At 43.4% G+C, this 20003-nt stretch overlaps 1 protein-coding gene across 3 annotated transcripts in view; it reads left to right on the forward strand.

Annotated features, from left to right (window-relative positions):
• ITSN1 (intersectin 1) overlaps positions 1-20003 on the forward strand; it is a 254550-nt gene that overhangs the window by 176752 nt on the left and 57795 nt on the right. The window contains exons 24-29 of one of the 3 annotated variants that reach the window (XM_054468746.2): positions 3129-3295; positions 6460-6505; positions 9269-9390; positions 13985-14102; positions 16122-16313; positions 16666-18177. In XM_054468746.2, coding sequence (XP_054324721.2) covers positions 3129-3295; positions 6460-6505; positions 9269-9390; positions 13985-14102; positions 16122-16313; positions 16666-16667 — 647 coding nt within the window. In that variant the 3' untranslated portion in view covers positions 16668-18177. Of the gene's footprint in view, positions 1-3128; positions 3296-6459; positions 6506-9268; positions 9391-13984; positions 14103-16121; positions 16314-16665; positions 18178-20003 lie in introns of those variants that run through there. The other 2 variants (XM_054468745.2, XM_054468747.2) reach the window with 2 other exon arrangements.

A 20003-nucleotide genomic window follows, 5' to 3' on the forward strand; every position in this document is an offset into this window, starting at 1 on the left:
ACAGATGCCATAACTAACCAATTCTGTAGTAATACTTTATGGGTTCCTTGAATACATTACAGGAGAATAGAATGTTCTATTTAGTTTGTCTGCCGTAATGAGATTGTTACATTCCTTAGAACCCTTGCCCAGTGAAAAATAGAATTATTAAAACAGCTGTTTTAGGTGGAGACAGCAAGGATTAAGATATACTGGTATTTCAGACTCACAGTAACAATGTTCTTTTTTCAAGAGGATTTTTTAAAGTAAAAATTTTTTTTAGTTCATAATATAGCTATAAAACCTTATTACTAAACAAATCCAGCATCTAATTTTTGCTATTATCATGAAAATGATTAACAGAGTTCCCTTTATACATTCTCATTATCTTAATGACTATTTTTATCCACTGTTAGGGTAACAAGGCAAAAAGCTCCTTTAAACACCACGTGCAGTCAGTTTAGTAAAAAGCAAATTATGCACCTCACCAAAAATAAGAAAGAAAAAATCTTTGGTGTGTTATATCCAATCAAGGCTCACTGGAGGGCTGGAGTTTGTATCTTGACTCACCCATCTAGTAACAGTATTATTTTGTTTATGCCTTAGCTTCCTTGTCTGTAAATTGGCCGTGATAACTACCCCTTGAGGTAGGAAATTATTACAAGGATAATGAGATAACATGCAGAAGGCTTTTAGAACAAAGCTCAGTAAATGTCTGCTACTTTTATGTCACTTTTGCTTCATTCCCTGGATTACTGATAAAGCCACATAAAGTATGAGCATCCTCATCCAATAGCAGTGTGGAGGAATGTTTATTTATTTGTTTTGAGACATGTACTGAGGCCTCAATAAATAGGTCACAAGTGAACCATGCATGTACTTAAAATTGGGCAACATAATAATAGAGTTAAATTTTGATCTTAGTTTGTATTTATTACAGCCATTTTGAAATGACTTAGTTATTAGAAATATTTGGAAAGGTTGCTGGCTTTGTGAAGGGGTGGGAGGACGTTAGAAATTCTGAGAAGAGCTATTTACGTATATTAATGAGCCTCTTGTAAATACCACATTGAACATAATCAAATTTAAAGTAAACTGTAAACCAGATAAAATAGATGATTGGCTTGGGTTGCTTTTAAAATATTTAAAATATTGGATTGGGGATGGCCAGTGCCCTCTGTGAAATGTCTCCTGAGAAGGGGTAGCTGAAGAGGAACCTCTGCCTATCCATCATCACGTCTCTGGGTTTCGTTGTCACCCTAAAGCCACTCTCAGATGTCTTTGTGCAAGGCAGGCAGGGCAAGGCCAGCCTCAGTCTTCCCAGTCTCCTTTATATTTTATACTACGATACCAAGTTCAGCCAGAGTTCATGTTTCTGAAGTTTCTTAAGCATTTGGAAAGTTACTTCAAAATTTGGATCAATTTTAAAGAAAGTAACTTTGAAGTTGAGGAATCACTGGGGAAAGTATTGATGGCCAAGGATCCTGTCTTAAATGGCCAAATATGATCTAAAGATCAGTCACAGGGAGCAAAATGAAAAGGGAAGGGTGAGAGTATGGAGAAATCAGAAAAATTAGTCTGTTAATGAAGAAAGAATGACCCTATTAAAGCCACCAAACTTTGATTTCCTTGTGTGGGAAATCATTTTTCCAATTTTCACTATGGAGGTATGTGTTACCAGCGCCTCAGGGCTAAAGACAGAGAGTCTTCTGTTTTCCCTGGGACGTTTGAATGACCTGTGTCTGCCATGGGGCCCAGTGCTCTCCACCAGCAATTGCTGCTGGCCTTGGCGCTGACAGGTCAACACTGGCGCTGAAGGAGGCCCTTGTTGCTCCAGGGGCTGCCCACGTGAGCACAAGAGTTAGAGGTTTTTGTGTTTTTGTCTGTTTTAGTTTTCATTAGTACCTCCTGCAGAGGCTCTGATAATCAACCGAAGGAGTTCTCCATACAAAATTCCTGTCTCTTACTCAACACGAGGCTTGACATTAAAGGAACATCATCTGAGGTTTAGAGAGAAACATACATTGTCCATCATAGAAATGAACTTTTTGGGTAAATGGTGATTTTTCTGTTGCTTTAAAAAAATACATACAAAAGCCTAGGATAAAATGGAGAAAAAGTGGAAACAAGAAACATGTGCATCTTTCTATAAATCTTTTATCCTGTACCTAGAACCTCCATCCAGGATTTTGTGTCTGGTGATCTTTCTGAGAGTGTGATTTGGTTCTAAGCCTTAATAAAATCCACCAAGAGTGATGCAAAGTTCTACGTCTAATTAAAAAGAAAAGTTTCTTCTATAATGCACACCCTTCAATTTCAAGACACAAAGGAACATTAGTTCTTGTCCTTTAAGACTAAATTACATGGATAATAAAATGTGATAAACTGTGATTTGTCTTTTTAACTTGTTGAAAGGCGTTCTGGGATTGGGTTAGACATTCCTTTTATCATCAGTCCTCTCTACCTGTTTGTGCTCTTGAATGACAACTAGATGCCCATTTTTAACTAAACAATACGTGTAACTCATTTTGTGTTTTAACAGCTTCCTATCGTATTGTGTATATGATAGGAACATATCATATACACATGAAAACAATAGGACATAAGTTTTCAGGCACTTGAATAATGAAAAGTATGTCTTATTTAATTTATGCAAAGGATATATGCTAACAATTTTTTAAAAGCCTGTGATGTAGTACCCTCAAAACTGAAATACACATATTTAATATGCTTACCAAGAGCCTGCATATGAATGCATCTGACCCAGTGCTCAGCACAGAGTAGGTATTGTGTAACTCTTAGTTAAAAATAAATGTAAAAACCATTTTCATTCAAAAAGAAATCATGACGCTAAATGGTAGATCACTCTTAAATACTCAAGTGTCGGTAAACATGCAGTTGGGTTTTTTGTTCTTGTGTCTGGGTCTTCCCAGGAATTGTCTCCCTGTCTGCAGCTACTGAACTTTATGTGCACTGGGGGAATGTGGAGCCCAGGGCATTCTGCAGCTCTGTATTTTATCTGTGACTAGCCTTTCTCTTGAATGGATCTTGTCCTAACTTCCTTATTCGTAAACTTGCTTTTGCAAAGCTGTCTGGGATTTCTTTAAACAATCAAGCTCTCTCCGTATCTCAATATTTCTCCCCACCAGAATTTATTGCCATGTACACTTACGAGAGTTCTGAGCAAGGAGATTTAACCTTTCAGCAAGGGGATGTGATTTTGGTTACCAAGAAAGATGGTGACTGGTGGACAGGAACAGTGGGCGACAAGTCCGGAGTCTTCCCTTCTAACTATGTGAGGCTTAAAGATTCAGAGGTAAACCCACATTAACTGTTTCCTCTCCCTTTCTGTGCGGTGATTCTCTTTGTGGGGAGTCACGATGTTTGACAGCGGAACTTTGTTGGGTTTTGCTAAGTTCTGGAATGTGACAGTAAATCCAGTGTGACCTGTCATTGTTTGATCTTGTCATTTGGCACTGCGGAGTAAGCACTGGATTCCCCCAAGCAGAACGCCATCAGGGCTAAGTGGAGGCTGAGTGTGATGGGGCTGGTCCACATCAGCTGGGAGGATAATGTTCAGTATTAAGCTCTCTTCCTGCCTGTAACTGACTTATGCTTTGGAGTAAACTTTCTTGATTAGATCATTATGGTCATTGATTTTTAAATGCCCCAAGAATGATAGCAATATTTTGCCTGTATAAACAGAAGTATTCTGGTGATAATCACCCCAGAATATTGGATATTATTAGAAAGTTTTTAGAATTTCTGGTTTTGCCCACACAGTAGAATGACCACAAGATCTAAGAGATGGGTACACTTTTGGCTAGGCCTTAGAATCTCCGTTGATCAGGACTGAATTTAAGTGCTGTTATCCATATAAATTGGAAGTGCTCTCACTGTTGTTAAATAGTGCCCTAAAAATTTTATCACATAAACTGTGGTCTTAAGATAGTGCAAGTTGAATGGAATGGTGGAGTGGACCTACCACAGAGTATGGGAGTCAGTCTTGTAGGAGCCACTTGCACGTTAGTGGAGAGTTTCAGGGTATAAATGGAGTCATTTAACAGATCCAATGCACATTTTAAGAAACCAACAAGAATTGACTCCTTTTTTTTTTAAGCATTGACAGTCAATTCACAGTTATTTTATTTTTCTCCTCATACCTCCTAGGTACTGAGAGAGAAAAGGCTGGCAGGGAGCCTGTAGGGGCCGCTTTCTCAGGAGTGAGCAAGTGGACGAAGTTCTCTCTCTCTTTCAAATGCCAGTAGTAGAGTATATACTGGGCTCTTCCATGTGCGGCTCCATGTGCTCGGAGCTGCTCTGGGGGCGAGGCTGCGCCTGGTGCCCTGCTCTGGGAGTCCTGCCCTTGGCCTGCTCACCTCTTCTGCAGCTCCCAGAAATGATTTTATTTGCTTGGGTTTTGTTTTTTTAAGGGGTGGCATTGTTTTGCTTTTTGGTTTTTCTTGCTGCGGTCTTGAGAGCAGCTAAGTAGAATTCCCACGGATGGATTTACATAAGTCTGCCCACCCTTGGAGAATCTGGCAGAAGCCTGGAAGAAAGTAATTTGCCCTGTGAGACAGCTGGCATATTGGACTTTTCAGACCTGGAAACAGAGAATTAAATTCTCCAGGCCAGCAAGTCGAGTCCAATGAGAGTCATACAGATGATATTTTAGGGGAGTTGGGTAAAACACTAAAAGCCAAACTCAATTTCTACTACCGTGCATGAAAACTCTTAAAGTGACTTTACCTTTTGGATCAGTTAAAATACGAAAGCCATTACTTGTAATGTATTTTAATAAGTTACAGTTTTCTACTTTAATAAAACCATGCGAAATAAATTTTAGGAAAACACGCAGTGACCTTTTTTTAAGGTAAGTGGAGTTGTAAGGTACTTTCTTAACCACAGTCTTAAATTATTAGCCACAGAAGAACTAGCAGGACTAAAAATTTTTAGATATACATCTAGCTATACTATTCAATAATAATGAAAAACAAATCCGAAAACTCAGCTCTTTCTTCCTACTTGAATACAGAGTTCAGTGTAAAAGCAAAATATCCGACCAAACTTAACACCAGACCCAGCTTCAGATACCAGAATTGACGTCTGGGCATGGGGAGAGTTGTCCCATCCTGCTTCCCTTCTCTGTATGGGCAGGTCTGGGGCACGGTCTGGGGGACTTCATAGGTGCAGGGAGGACAGAACATGGCCTTCTGAATCCATCTCAGCTTATGGGGCTGGCTGTGGTTTTTCAAAGGGAGCACATTGAAACTACTTGAACTCTAGGGTACTGCCAATTGCCTTGTTCTTTTTATGGAGTATAGGGAGTAGATTCTAAGCCTGTACTAGGAAAGTTAACTGGTCACTGGAGTCTTGTTTCATTGGTATTCCTTTTTTTGATATGCAGCCTATTGAAAAATAGTGAGAGATTGCTATTGTATAACTTTGTTCATTAATAAAGCAGAATCAGAGTAAAAATTTAACTCAAACTTTTCCTGGTAAATGGTTCTTAAATTTCAATAAGCAAAATAAAGATACTGTAAGTTGTGTTCCTGGTAGATAAATGGCATATTTTTATTCTTTCAGTAACTCATGTTTTGTTTATTAAGCCTTTTGTTTTGTTTTAATTGGAATACTTAATTTACTGCAGGATGGACTCAGGCATAAATTAATTTAGAATAAAGCACTTTGTAACAACAGATTCCGTTCTGGCTCCTGTCCTGCCTCTCGTGGTCTCTGTTGTTGGCTTACTTGGCTGGTTTAAAATTCCATGAGTATCCCAGAGAGGAATTCAACCCCAGAGCACTTTTTAAACACTTGATAGTTGGGAAGAAATATGCTCTGCCTCTATGCATTGATAGAGAAATTTCAGTGTATAAACGCTGTGAAATTGGGTGGAAAGGCCACACAGGACAGCCACTGCCTCTTTGGATAGAGAGGGGTGAATAGGATGGGGGAAGAGAAGTTCCAGTTGTCCCTGTTAGTTTTTTAAAAAAGAAAGCTCCTGAAGCAAATGTGCAAAATATTAATATTTTAATGTGTTAAACCGGGTAGTAGGCTCATGAGTTATATTCCCTCTACTTTTTATGTGTGAAATATTTCATAATTAGCCATGTGAAAATAAGTCCAAGCTTAGTGTTTAGGATGTAAACTAACAGTCTTCCTAGCCTGGAACCTCCTCTTAGATTTGACGAGGTCCAAGAAGTGCCTGTGCTCGGAGCCCTCTGGGCTCTTACAGGCTCCATACTCTGCTGTTTTTTTCTCTTATAGAAATGAGTAAAAGCCACGTGTTTTAAAATACTTATTTTTTTCCGTGTTTTCCTGATCTATATCCTTGTGTCAGGTGATACAGTGCTGTGTTTTCCCAGAATGAAAAGTGGGGCTTTGGGGCTCAAGAGGGTTTGTATCATCATTAATCGTTTTTAAAGTTGCATGATCAAAACTTCAGCATGCAAATGAGACCTTTTGCTCTGTTTTAAGGGCTCTGGAACTGCTGGGAAAACAGGGAGTTTAGGAAAAAAACCTGGTAAGTTACAAACCCTGATGCTTACTTTTCAATGTTTTGAATGTAATTGATAGTTGCTCTCCATCTTTGTGTATTAGGGCCAGAAGTCTAAAATAAAAAGAATCTTTCCTAAGAGTGGTGAGAGTAAGTCCTTTCCTTGGAATCCATGAATAATTTTACTTGGTTGTGAGATTTGTCTGTTGCTTCACACATGAAGAGTGGAGCCGTTACCTGACAGAATGTTCTCTTGGGTTGTCGAGAAATAATTCAGGTGAGGCCAGGCACGGTGGCTCATGCCTGTAATCCCAGCAATTTTGGAGACTGAGGCAGGTGGATCATTTGAGGTCAGGAGTTTAAGACCAGCCTGGCCAACAGGGGAAACCCAGTCTCTACCAAAAAATACAAAAATTAGCCAGGCATAGTGGCATACACCTGTAATCCCAGCTACTCGGGAGGCTGAGGCAGGGGAATTGCTTGCACCTGGGAGGCCAAGGTGGCGGTGAGCCGAGGTTGTTCCACTTCACTCCAGCCTGGGCGATAGAACAAGACTCTATCTCAAAAAATAAAATAAAATAAAATAAATACATAAATAAATAATTCAGGCAAGATGCTGGGAAGTTATAATACATGGAGCTGTAGGATTATGGGCTCAGCTGCTTCTCCATCTTCCTCTTAGGCTTGGTTAGCCCTTTTTCATTTCATAACAGTGCATTCCCAGGTTACGAACAATGGAGAAGATTAGAGGAGCAGCAGATCTGAGTGTAGGTCCCATTAATGTAGAAGCCATCGGATGGTTTTCCTTAGTACACATTGAAGGTACAAAATTATAGTCACGCCTCTGAATCCAAAGTGTTTTAGTTTATTTCAATAAAATCACGTGCTATAAATAGCACAAAAAAGAAAAGAAGCGGATGTGAAATAATACGGTTTCTATGGCACGTCTTCCTGGTCTAGGTCATTTGAACTTTTTTGCTATCATATTCTTAGGAAATTATAGGTTGAAACAGTCACTGAAATGCCAAGAGACGGATTTGCTTGTCTGTCTGGTGCCCAGCTCCAACTGGGCTTACATGGCCAGAAAAAGGAAGGGAAATTTCACATAGTCTAGGATTTTATTTTAGTCAGATAAATACTGGATGGAGTAGTTAGTCAGATAAATACAGTGGATGGAGATACATTGGACCACCCCACCAAATCTCTGTTTTAAGTGTAAGTTTTGTAAGTTTTGGACATTTGTCATTCCAGAGGGTCCAGATATTTCATAGATGAAGCCCAGGAGGGCTTTGCTTTGCACTGAAACTAGCAAGAAAGGACACAAAAGACTGCAGAGAATGTTGGGGCAGATTGCTGGCTGCATATGCCAGGTCCCTTGAGGAGCAAGAACATCCAGTGCCAAATAGGACACTAGTTTGGTCTTTCTCCAAACCATAAACTCTTGGAACCAAGAGCTGGTCTTTGGTGTGTTGCAGGAGAGTCCTCATCCCAGCGTAGGCATCCCAGCTGGAGCTCCCAGTCAGAGCCTAGGCTGGGCCAGTAGACCGTGCTGTGGCCTTTCTTGCTTGCCCCAAGCTCTCCAAAGCCTCAGGCAGGGCCAGGCCTGCACCATGACCGCCAGGTGCTTCCGTCCTGGTGGCCGACCCCTGATAGCATGCAGAACAGAATGAGAGCGGCTTGCTTAAGGGCCAGAGTCTTACTCATTCCCTGGAGTGAGTAGAAAAGTAGGAAATCTCGTCAGAACATGAGACCTTTTTGCGTTCTTCCTTTCCATTTTTCTTTACTTCATTCCCTCTTCTTTTTTTTCTGTCCTTCTTTCCTTCTTTTCTCCTTTCTTTCACAAACCACACTTGGAGAGCAAGGGTAGAGGAGTAGAACAGTTTGTTCTGTATTGCTTCTAGAAGTTCAGAAAGCAGTAGTTGCAGATGAGCCAGAACTCAGGCAGAGAAGGGTTCTGTCTCTTCATACTCGATCTCCTGGGCCAGGGGAAATGTGTGTTTCAGAGCCTGGTCTGTGGTCCTGCTGGAATTTTTCCCATGGGACTTTTCACATTCAGGAAAAGTACAGAACTGTTTACATTTTTTTCCCTGTGCTGAATTGTTTTTGCATAAAGTTCCCTTCTTAACTCCAGGTCCCTCCTATAACGTGAAATAAAAAGAAAGAAATTTGCCGTGCCATGATTTTCACCTGATATTCAGGGATCACTCTCAAAATGTGAGCCATAAAGAAGAAGGCTGTGTCGTTGGGAGTGAGAATCTGCAGCAACAACATAGAAATAAGCCCCTGCCGGGCTCCCAGTGGTTTCTGAGGAAAATGGGCTGCTTTTTCTACTGTACTTGGCAGCTGGAAAAGCTATTGAGTCCTTTAGTCACTTTAAAGTAGCACTTTAGCCATTGAGTGCTACTGTGCTGGGGTGGGTGGTGAATGAGGCCCCGCCCTTGGCCTCAGGGCATTCTGGGTAATTATGGGAGGGGGTATGACGGAAGGTGCCCGGAGTGGGCAAGGAGCGGACTTCGTGGAGGGAAGTTGGTAAGTAAGTTTCATGGGATGACAAGGGAGTCTGCAGCCCACTGAGGGCTCGAGGATCAGCCAGGCCCTTGAATGCCGCATCTGCCTGGTAGCTCTGGGAACAGGGGCGATTCAGGGAGCCTTACTTGTTGAGTAGAAATCCAGCCCAATACATTGGTTTTGATGTGTTCATCTGTGAACCTGGGAGGCGCCTGCATCTTCTTGGCCTTTTCTCCTGCTGACTCTTAACAGTGCACTGCCATGTTTGATCTTGTTTTTCAGAAATTGCCCAGGTTATTGCCTCATACACCGCCACCGGCCCAGAGCAGCTCACTCTAGCCCCTGGTCAGCTGATTTTGATCCGAAAAAAGAACCCAGGTGGATGGTGGGAAGGAGAGCTGCAAGTCAGTGTCTTTTTTGTTTATTTATAATTCTCCATCCAAGTTTCAATACACAAAATCTCAAAGGGACGCTATTTTATTGTAAAGTACAAACCACCCCTCGCCACCTAAATTCTGTATTTGGATAGTGAGAGATGCCAAATTTTCTGTGTTTGTTTAGTTCCTAAGTTTCAGACAGCCTGTAACAGATTTCTGAGAGCTAGGAGCTCATATGAAAACATAGCTTTTCCATTCCTGAATTCAGATAGTGTCGGCATAGTGAGAACTCGTATGACGAGAGATGCCTGCATATCCTTATGTGCCTTGGCATTAGGGAGTGGAGCGTTTCATCAGTGGTATTAGAAGGTGTGGCACAAGAGCAGATTTCTTTGCATTCAAAGCCACATCCATACATCACAGTATTTTTAGTTCCCGTGTGTGTGTACACGTGTGTGTGTGTGTATTGTTAATCATGTCATCTTGTTGTACATTTTACCATTCCAGATACTTCCTATAAGTCTCATTTCCAGAGACAAAGATGCTTTAAAAAGATTACTGTTACGCAGTTCTCATGGTAAAACTTCTTAGAATCATCGGTGGATGCCAAATCTGCAGGAAAATTTTCAGTAGGAGCAGAAAATGTGCATGGTCTTGAAGTGACCCCCACAGATCGCTCATGATCTGCAGGGGAAAACACAATAATTATAGAGTGGGGAACTAGGACAAGACCTGAATGAGGTGATCAGAGTGATGAGCAGTGGGGAGACCAGAGGACATCGTGTGTGTGCAGCTGTGCCGGGAGCGAGGAGGGAGAGAGTGACTGGTCTTCAAAACCATCAGGATCATAAAAGACAAAACCTATGGAAAGGGGACTAAAGAGGCGCGAGGACTGGCTGCAGTATCTAGACTCAGTGCAGTATCTAGACCCTGTGTGAAAGAAAACCGCGCTGTAAAGGACATTATTGGGATAATGGACAAAACTGGGTTATGGACACTAGATTAGACAAAATTACTGTACTGGTGTTAAATTTACAGAAAGCAATAACTGTACTGTGGTTATATAAGAGAATATTCTTATTTTTAGGAGCTACATGTTGAAGTATTTAGGGGTAGAGTTAAGATGTAAGCAACTTGCAATCAGATGATTCAAAAAAAGAACTTGCAGAGAAGAGGGTGGGGAGGGAGGGAGAACGCACACAAATGAGGGAGCAGCTGGCGCCAAGTGTTGACAGTAGGTGAATTCGGGTAAAGGGCCTACGGGTGTTCTGTGTGCTTTTCTTATTCTTGCCACTTTTCCGTGAGTTTGAAATCATTTCTAAATAAAAAGTTGCCTTTAAAAAGTTACTACTATAGCAGTTACTTGAGAGGTGAGCCAGCTGACTTTTCATACAGAAAATGTGTCTCCCTCCCCGCATCCTCCCCCATCTAAAGTGAAGATCAGCCTCAGACTGCCAGGCGGGCACCTGGCCACCTGCTTCATAGCTTAGCGAAGGACAGGGCTTGCTCCCTGGCTTGCCCACATGGGGCCTGTGGAAGGACTGAATTTTCCAGCAGCCGTCCATCTCTCTGGCGTTTGTTGAACGTGGGTCTCTGCGTAACACAGGGGGGCCTCAGTAAGGCTTGGCCGGATATAGGAAGGAATGGTTTCTGGAATGCTTTGTGAGGAAGGGGCCCATGGAAACCCTTTGGTGGCCATTAGTGGCCCTGTAGGCTGACTTACCCAATCTGCTGGTATTTGTCTGCCCATGAGCAGGACGGTATGGAACTACGTAAGTTTGAGGGGGAAGAGGGAGGCAGGAAACCTTTGCCATGCAGTGGGCTAGCCACAGAAGACAGACCCTCAGGTGCTTCTGAGGAATGGAGGTTGGAACAGCAGGAGCAGAAAGGAAGAAGGCCTTGCTGGGGAAGGCCTCGGGTCTCACACAGTCCCCTGTCTACCAGTCTGTGGAGGTGAGCCTGAGGCCAGGACAGGAAGAGCCACGTTGGAGAGCTGAATATATAAGAAACGTATCTTGGCCAGAATAGAAGGCACAACCTGGAGTGTAACTAAAGATGAAATTTCCCCTGGAGAGTTTGCTGGTGGACACCCATAAATGCCCAGATACTACTCACTGGTTAAGGAATCTGACCTCTGGAGGCCTAGAAATCCACTCCTTTTTGTCAACATGCCTTCTCCTGTGCTGGGGAGAGAGAGGCCTCCTTAGACCCTCAGGTCCCACTCCCTGCTTAGAGTTGTGCTGTGTCACCCATTGGCCGTGCCAGCATCATGCCCCTGTCCTGTTCTGGAGACGTGGGAGACTCCCATCGTCTTTCCTTCTCGCCTGCCAGGGGTAGGCTTCCTGCGGGGCCCCTCTCCCCAGTGCAGCCTCACGTCTTACCGCTGAGCAATGACGTCTCCACTTCAGCCTCTTTGAAACATCAACACCCCCTGCTCTCCTGCCTCGCTGCCTTTTGTTCATGACATTTCTCACCAGCGGCCAACCGGCTCCAACCTCTCCACTTCCTCAAGAGCTGGCAGATCCCACTTCTGGAAGCTCTCTGTGACCATCCCAAGCAGAAGCACCGTGTCCCTCCCCTGAGCTCCAGTGCTGGCCCCATGCCGGCACCACTCTTTAGGATTTTATATTACTTTGCTTTCTGTGCACATTTCTTATTTCCACATGTAGCCGACTAGCCCCTTGGAGGCAGCAGCCGTATTTTTCAGTCCCCACACCTCTAGCACTGAGGTGCTAGAGTGAGCGTTTGAGTGGTTCTTAGGATCCTCAATAAAGTGGCTGAGTTGCCATGACCCAGGAGAGCTCCTGGCACTGTCACCAGAGTGACTCTCAGCGTGGATCCACAAATGAGGAAACACCAGTGAGTTCTGTGCTCTGCTGCAGAGGTGTGGGAAAGAGTGGTGTCATTGCGAGCAGAATGGTGGTATACTCAGTAGATAAACGTGGAAATTTGTAACCAGATGGCTTCAGTCGTCGGCAGGTTCACTGTGAACATAAAAGCTTTTAGTCCTTGAGCCAAGGGGATGAAATCTGTCAGACCTCAAGGAAAGGGAAACCTGCTCTGTGTTCTGAAAATGACCCAGAGGTATCCCTCTTGATAAATTGGCAGGTGGGAGGGCAGAGGTAATGTGGTGGAAATTTGCTTTTCTTTTAGTTTCATTTCCTTATTTTGGGAATAGGTAATTATAGTCACATGGTTTAAAATTCAAAAGTTACAAGGGGATATAAATGTCTCCCACCTTGTCCCCAGAGGCGGCTGTTTCGATCAGTCTTGTTTCTAGACGTGTGTGTACGTGTGTGTGTGTGTATGCGTGCGTGTGTGTGTGTGTGTATGCATGCGTGTGTATGCACAAGTAGTTTTGGATTCTCTTTTCTTGCTGGTGTACAGAAGGGTAGTCAAAGCCCGACTCATGATCCCTAACTCGAGTCTTTTAATGGGATTGTGTCCTAACTGCAAAACCTGCCTCACCAACTTTGTTACAAACTCCCCGAGTTTATAGGGACAGTCATCTACTGTCCCTTCCTAATGGCATGGTGCAGAAACACTCCATAGATGAGTCTTGTGTTGAATCAGATTGAATTAAGTGAGAAAGGAATGGCGGTGAAAAATGTGGCTTTAGTCATCACACGGGCCTATAGGTTTGTGAAAATAATGTCGAGTCTCCTTGTGTTCTGTGTGTACTGCATGTATGTCATCTTTCATCTAAGGCTGTATATTACCCATAAAGGAGCATGCAGACACATGAGTGCATCTTGGCTTGCCACTAACTGCCTGTGGCCTTGGGGCTGTCACTCAGCTTTTCATCTGGAAATTGAGAAGAATAATACTATTACCCTTCTGGAATTGTGTGCATAAATGCACGGGGCCTGGCTCATAAAAAGTACTCAGTGAGGGCCGGGCGCGGTGGCGCACACCTGTAATCCCAGCACTTTGGGAGGCCAAGGGGTGCAGATTACGAGGTCAAGAGATCGAGACCATCCTGGCTAATATGGTGAAACCCTGTCTACTAAAAATACAAAAACAAAATTAGCTGGGCGTGGTGATGGGTGCCTGTAGTCCCAGCTACTCGGGAGGCTGAGGCAGGAGAATGGCCTGAACCTGGGAGGTGGAGCTTGCAGTGAGCTGAGATCGCACCACTGCATTCCAGCCTGGGTGACAGAGCAAGACTCCGTCTCAAAAAAAAAAAAAAAGAAGTACTCAGTGTGTATTGGTGGCCATCATTATTATTATTATTGTTATTATTATGATTATTATTCCTAAAACCCATATACAGTGTTGGCATTAACCATAATGTCTACATTACCTGAAATTAACAGCTGAGTGCTAGCATTACATGAGCAGAATTTCCTATCCCAGGCAATCCATGGTATATCTTGATTTTGTGATCCACACAGTCTAGCCCAAGCAAAAACATTCTGGGCTTTGCTGACCAGTGATTGCCACAATTTGAATTTTAGCTATGGTGTTCTACTTTTGTGACATAGTAATCCATAGATTTTACCATTAATGTCATTTGTTTTTCAGTTATATGTAAGCTTTACATAAGTGCTCTGTTATAAAGTGAGCTGTATTATAAAAGATGAGCCTTTAAAAATGTTTGATGTAATTATTTTCTTACTAGGCACGTGGGAAAAAGCGCCAGATAGGCTGGTTCCCAGCTAATTACGTAAAGCTTCTAAGCCCTGGGACGAGCAAAATCACTCCAACAGAGCCACCTAAGTCAACAGCATTAGCGGCAGGTAAGGAGTTTCCCATCTCTAACTGGAAGATGGTCTGCATGCCACTTGAGTTTTTCCACTTGATTTCCTCATTAAATGTCTTAGGTTGTTTTTCACATGTGCTTTAAAGCACTTCCTGTACTTGTTGGGACTGACACCCAACTAATGTGATATGGAATATGTCTTTCAAAAGGACCAGATATCTAAGTGGCTTTTCTGTGCTGGATACAACAGAACCCTTGTTGGAACGCTCTTCTTGCAGGAGTCATGAATGCTGTGGCAGTAAGGCCACATTTTCCTCTTGATTTCCTTCCAGCCATTTAAATTGGGGTTTAGGCTAGGGGGTGAGGTGACAGAAAGGGACACCCAAAAATAAACGGCTGGGGTCTCAGTAGGTAAGGAGATGGAGCTGGGGGCCACGGGGGTTGGGGGGCTATAATGTGGTGTTCACTGAAGACCAAAATAGCTCCCCTGTGACATTCACTGTGGGCAGAGGGGGCTTCGCTGGGCAGGCAGGATGTTGTACTCACTTTCCTGGAGGACTGGAAAAGAACAGAGCACAGCAGTTGGCCCGGTTGGCTGTTTTCTGATTGAAGGGACCAAATGAGACGCTTCAGCAAGATCTGAGAGAGGTGAGGTCAGGGGAGCAGATTTCTGCTTTAGGTCTTTAAGCCACCGTTCTTGGTTGGCTTTTGTGGAGAGTGTAGAATTTTTGTTCCAATACCTTGTGGTTAAATATCTGTGCTATATGTACCCAGTGAGATAAGATTAAAAACTGGCAGCCTTCTCAAGAAATTAAAGGATGGGCAAACTTTGTGATGAGCCGCAGTCCCCACTGGGCCTCTTTGCTTGAGCTGTGGCCTCGTGTAGGCTGAGGAATGTGGTTCCCGCAGGGTTTGCTGTCCCCTGGAGAGATGTGTCAGTATCCCTCCCCTTCCATGTACAGCCCCTTCCTCAGGCCCGCTGAAATCAGTTGCTGAAGTGATTGAATTAGCTGGAGAATTTAAAAAGCCTAAACCTATTTATTAATAGGTTGGTTAAGAAAGATTCATAGGGACTGTGACCTGTTGGTGCAGACTCATCTGAAGTATAGGTGCCAAAGAATGAGAACAATTTTACCTCTTATAGGCTTGAGAGAAAATGAGAAAAGAAAAATTGTTCTTGAGGGTGGAGATTTCTTTCAAGGCAACATTTTGAGACGCAAAGATACAGCAGCAGAAAAATCTTTTGAAACACTGATTTTAGGCCTGGCATGGTGGCTCGCTCCTGTAATCCCAGCACTTTAGGAGGCCGAGGCGGGTGGATCTCTTGAGGCCAGGAGTTCGAGACCAGCCTGGCCAACATGGTGAAACCCCGTCTCTACTAAAAATAGAAAAATTAGCCGGGCGTAGTGGTGCATGCCTGTAATCCCAGCTACTCAAGATGCTGAGGCAGGAGAATCGGTTGAACCCTGGCGGTGGAGGTTGCAGTGAGCTGAGATCGTGCCACTGCACTCCAGCATGGGCAACAGAGTGAGGCTATGTCTCAGATAAATAAATAATAAATAAACAAATCACTGGTTTTAGTTTTCCCTAAGATTTGGAATTCTTGGAGGTCAAATGATGATTACCTTCCACTTTAAACCAAAAAGGAAAAATGATAGTAAAGTCCCCATGATACATAGCTGGCCTGTGCAGCAGAAGATAGGATGGGGTTGGGCTGGTCTTTCTGGAGTCAGCAGTAGGAAGGAGTTCCGCTGCACTCAAAACGAAAGCCCTCGATTAGCACTGTACATTTCCTGCTGACAAGTAAACATGAAAAAGAGGACGACATCATAAAAACTAAAGACTTAGTGTGAAAATTTTGCTGTTGTCTTAGTTTTTAATTCTTCATCTTCCTCTATTGCCCACACTGTAAAAAGCCCAATAGAACAGTTCCACCTACTGTCACCCTCTTCTGAAAGGACAGAAATAGTAGCTGGGAATGTTGAATGGCTGCGCGGTACCCGTTGTGCATTCTCCGGCGGGTGTGCAGCCGCTCACCCAGCCCTGTCTCCTGCAGTGTGCCAGGTGATTGGGATGTACGACTACACCGCGCAGAATGACGATGAGCTGGCCTTCAACAAGGGCCAGATCATCAACGTCCTCAACAAGGAGGACCCTGACTGGTGGAAAGGAGAAGTCAATGGACAAGTGGGGCTCTTCCCATCCAATTATGTGAAGCTGACCACAGACATGGACCCAAGCCAGCAATGTAAGTGCCCTGGTGGCTCTGTCGCCTCGCCTCTCTGGTATCTTCCCGTGAAACATGCAGCATTGCTCTGATTCTGCTGAGCTTTGTTTGCAGAACTTAAAGCTAGACCATTGCTGCATTCGCAATTGTCTCTTTGAAGACCTTCTGTAATGCAAGAGTTTATCTCATGGGGTTTTATTTTTCTTTAATTTTCATTCCTTCTGTAGCATGTCCCCTCCCTCCCCTCCCTCCTTTTTCCTTTTTTTTTAAATCATTTTGGCACCATGCTGTTTACATGCCTGACTCATTTTCCTAGCTTGAATTTTGCTCATTGTTTTGTTTTGCTTATGTGTTGTTTTCCTCCTTTTTCTAGGAATCATATGTTGTCCATCCCCCCCTCAGGCTTGAAAGTCCTCAAAGAGACCCACTATCCCATATCACTGCCCAGAGGGATGATGGGAGATGCAGCCTTGATCATGTGACTTCCAGCATGATCACCTACTGCCTTCTGAGTAGAAGAACTCACTGCAGAGCAGTTTACCTCATTTTACCTTAGTTGCATGTGATCGCAATGTTTGAGTTATTACTTGCAGAGATAGGAGCAAAAATTACAAAAACACACAGGGTAGTGGGTCCTTTTGTGGCTTTCCTAGTTACTCAAATTGACTTTCCCCCACCTTTGCACAGGTGCTTTCAATAGTTTTAAAATTATTTTTAAATATATATTTTAGCTTTTTAATAAACAAAATAAATAAATGACTTCTTTGCTATTTTGGTTTTGCAAAAAGACCCACTATCAAGGAATGCTGCATGTGCTATTAAAAATTGTTCCAAATGTCCATAAATCTGAGACTTGATGTATTTTTTCATTTTGTCCAGTGTTACCAACTAAATTGTGTAGTTTGGGGCTTTTCCCCCTTACTATAGAAGTGCAGAGGAGTTCAGTATCTCTGTTTTAAAGACGTGTAGAATGAGCCCAGTTAAAGCGAAGGTGTTTGTGCTTGTTTGTGTGTATCAGCTGTACCTTGTTGAGCATGTAATACATCCTGTACATAAGAAATTAGTTCTTTCCATGGCAAAGCTATTACCTTGTACGATGCTCTAATCATATTGCATTTAATTTTATTTTGCACAGTGACCTTGTAGCCACATGAGAAAGCACTCTGTGTTTTTGTTTGGTCTCAGATTTATCTGGTTGAGTTGGTGTTTTGTTTGGGGTTTTTAATTTTGCGTGTGTGCATAGCATAAAATCAGTAGACAACACCGTTGAGGTCGTTACGATCAACGATATCCACAATCTCTTTTTAGACTCTGTTACATGAAGTTTTATTCCAATTACTTTTCATGGAATGACCTATTTTGAACAAGTAATTTTCTTGACAAGAAAGAATGTATAGAAGTCTCCCTGCAATTAATTTCCAATGTTTACATTTTTTAACTAGACTGTGGAATTTCTACAGATTAATATGAAATGGAGCTCATGGTCCGTTTGTGTGTTAGATATGCTGTAGCTGAAGCCCTGTTTGTCTTTTAAACACTAGTTGGAAGCTCTCAATAAAAATGCCTGCTGCTCACAGCACAGAAAATGGGGCAGGGGGAGCCTCAAGCACAATCTAGCTGTCCTCCTAAAGACTCTGTAACGCTCACTCCCCTCGCGTTCTCCCGGCGCTGTCGGGAGGCTGTGCTGGTGGTCGTGTAGAGGTCCTTCTCCTTTCACATGGTGCAGAGAGCGAGGACCTCCCCTCCTCGTTCAGTTGCGCTTCAGTATTTTCATGGATATGAATGTAAAATATATAAATATATAAACCTGCGGCTTTAACAACTGTAATACAACCTTTTGAATTAGTTCCGTGTATAGATAATTAAATTCTTCATATAAAAGTTAGACGGAAATGTCTCTGTGTTCTTGATGTTGGAACCTGGCAGTGGTGGTGAGGAACCAAGCAGACTAGATGTCAGCAGTGGGCCTGCTGCCCGCGTGTCAACCATGACCTGTGCTCTTTGAAATACAGACATAATCAGAGGCTCACCAAGTCTTTGTTGAACAGCCCTCCCTCTCCCCGTGCTCACCACCCTCCCTGATCAATATGCAAATGATCATTCCTTATAATACTAGTTTTGAAACATAGAACTCTACCACCCAGTTTAGCAGTTCACTGTCTCACCGGGCTTTTGATATAAGTTGTCGACACATTGAGGGTGTGTGATTTGGCTCAGGGTACAAACCATTTGTCCAAAAGATGTATCATAATAAGGTACTGGTGAACACCCCCAAAAATATGTGGGTAAAGACAGAAAGTTGCACATGCCCCACGTTGTTGTCTGGGATCGGCTTCTGCCTGGCACACTTTGCAGAAATAAACCAGCATCCACATTGATGCCACTGTTTGCTACAATGACCACATACTTGATTCCATCCTCATGAGCTTCACTTATTGGACCTCTCCTGCCATTCAGTGGAAAAGTGGTTTCCTTTCTCAATTCAGCAGATATTTGGTGGGGGGGATGTCTACCATGTGTCGGGTGCCCCATTGGCTTCTGGGAGGAATGTGGTACTCTGTGGAAACAGGGTCCCTGTCTTCTTGGAGTTCATATTTTAATGGAAGGAACAAACAGAAAACCAAACTCCTGCAATCCATATAAATGTACACGGTATGTGTGTGACAAGGTGACAAGTTCTGCACTAGAAGTTTGGATGCGAGGCACCACTGAGCAGACTGGCAGGGCCAGGGGAGGGTGGCTGCAGGAAAAGGATCAGAGAACCTTCAGGGGGCGGGGCGGGGAGTGCCATTTGAGCTGAGACCTGAAGAGTAAGGAGGAGCCAGATGGAGTAGGGGAAGAGGTGTGGCTATTGTAGATGGAGCTGTCAGGACAAGCAAAGGCCCAGGGGTGGGTGGAGAGATCCTTCTCACTGTGCCCCAGGCCACCCCCCTGTGGAGCAATGGTTGAGTCTGCAAGTCCCATCTCTTCCCCAGGATCCCTTCAGGGGTGTAAACCAGGGTTGCTTCTCCAGTCTTGAGTTTGGCTGGAAGGGATGCAGTTGTCAAGGTGGGTACTACTCCATAACATTCTACCTAATTCACTCCAGAGGCCCCACGCCCTCACTGTAGGCCATTTCCCCAGGCTTGCCTCCAGCTTTGTGAAGCTGACATGGGTTGTTCCCCAGGAAGCTGTGCTTTCCCCTACAAATCATTGAGTTTGCATTTGGTTGTATCCATTGGACCCCATGATTCTCAGCCAGTGGGAGTGCTGCTGGTGTCTCATGGTTAGAGTCAGGGATGCTTCTCCTCATCCTGCAGTGCACAGGACAGTCTCCCGCAACAAAGAATGATCTGGCCCCAGATGTCACCAGAGCTGAGGTTGAGAAGCGCAAGTCTCACCCCACTGGCCACTGTGGTTAATGTTCACCTGGTTATTCACCACCGGAAAGGCTGCCCCGGTAACTCCTGTTGAATAAATTTAATCACTTAAGCTCATGCCATGTATCTGCAGCATCAAAAGTATCTCAGAACCTTGGTTTTGTATTTCAAAATCTTATTCTTGTTTATTATCCCCCATACTCTGCACTTTGGTACTAGATTAAACTACTTCAGTCATATTCACAGAGAATCTGGTTAACAGAAAATTGAGTACAAGGGAAAGAAAGCATCTTTCTTCTAATAAATTAGTGAAGGGATACTAGGTATCTCCTATGGCCTCAGAGTTTAAAGG

The sequence above is a fragment of the Pongo pygmaeus genome, chromosome 22 (assembly GCF_028885625.2).
Source record: "Pongo pygmaeus isolate AG05252 chromosome 22, NHGRI_mPonPyg2-v2.0_pri, whole genome shotgun sequence".
NCBI classification, from domain to species: Eukaryota; Metazoa; Chordata; class Mammalia; order Primates; family Hominidae; genus Pongo; species Pongo pygmaeus.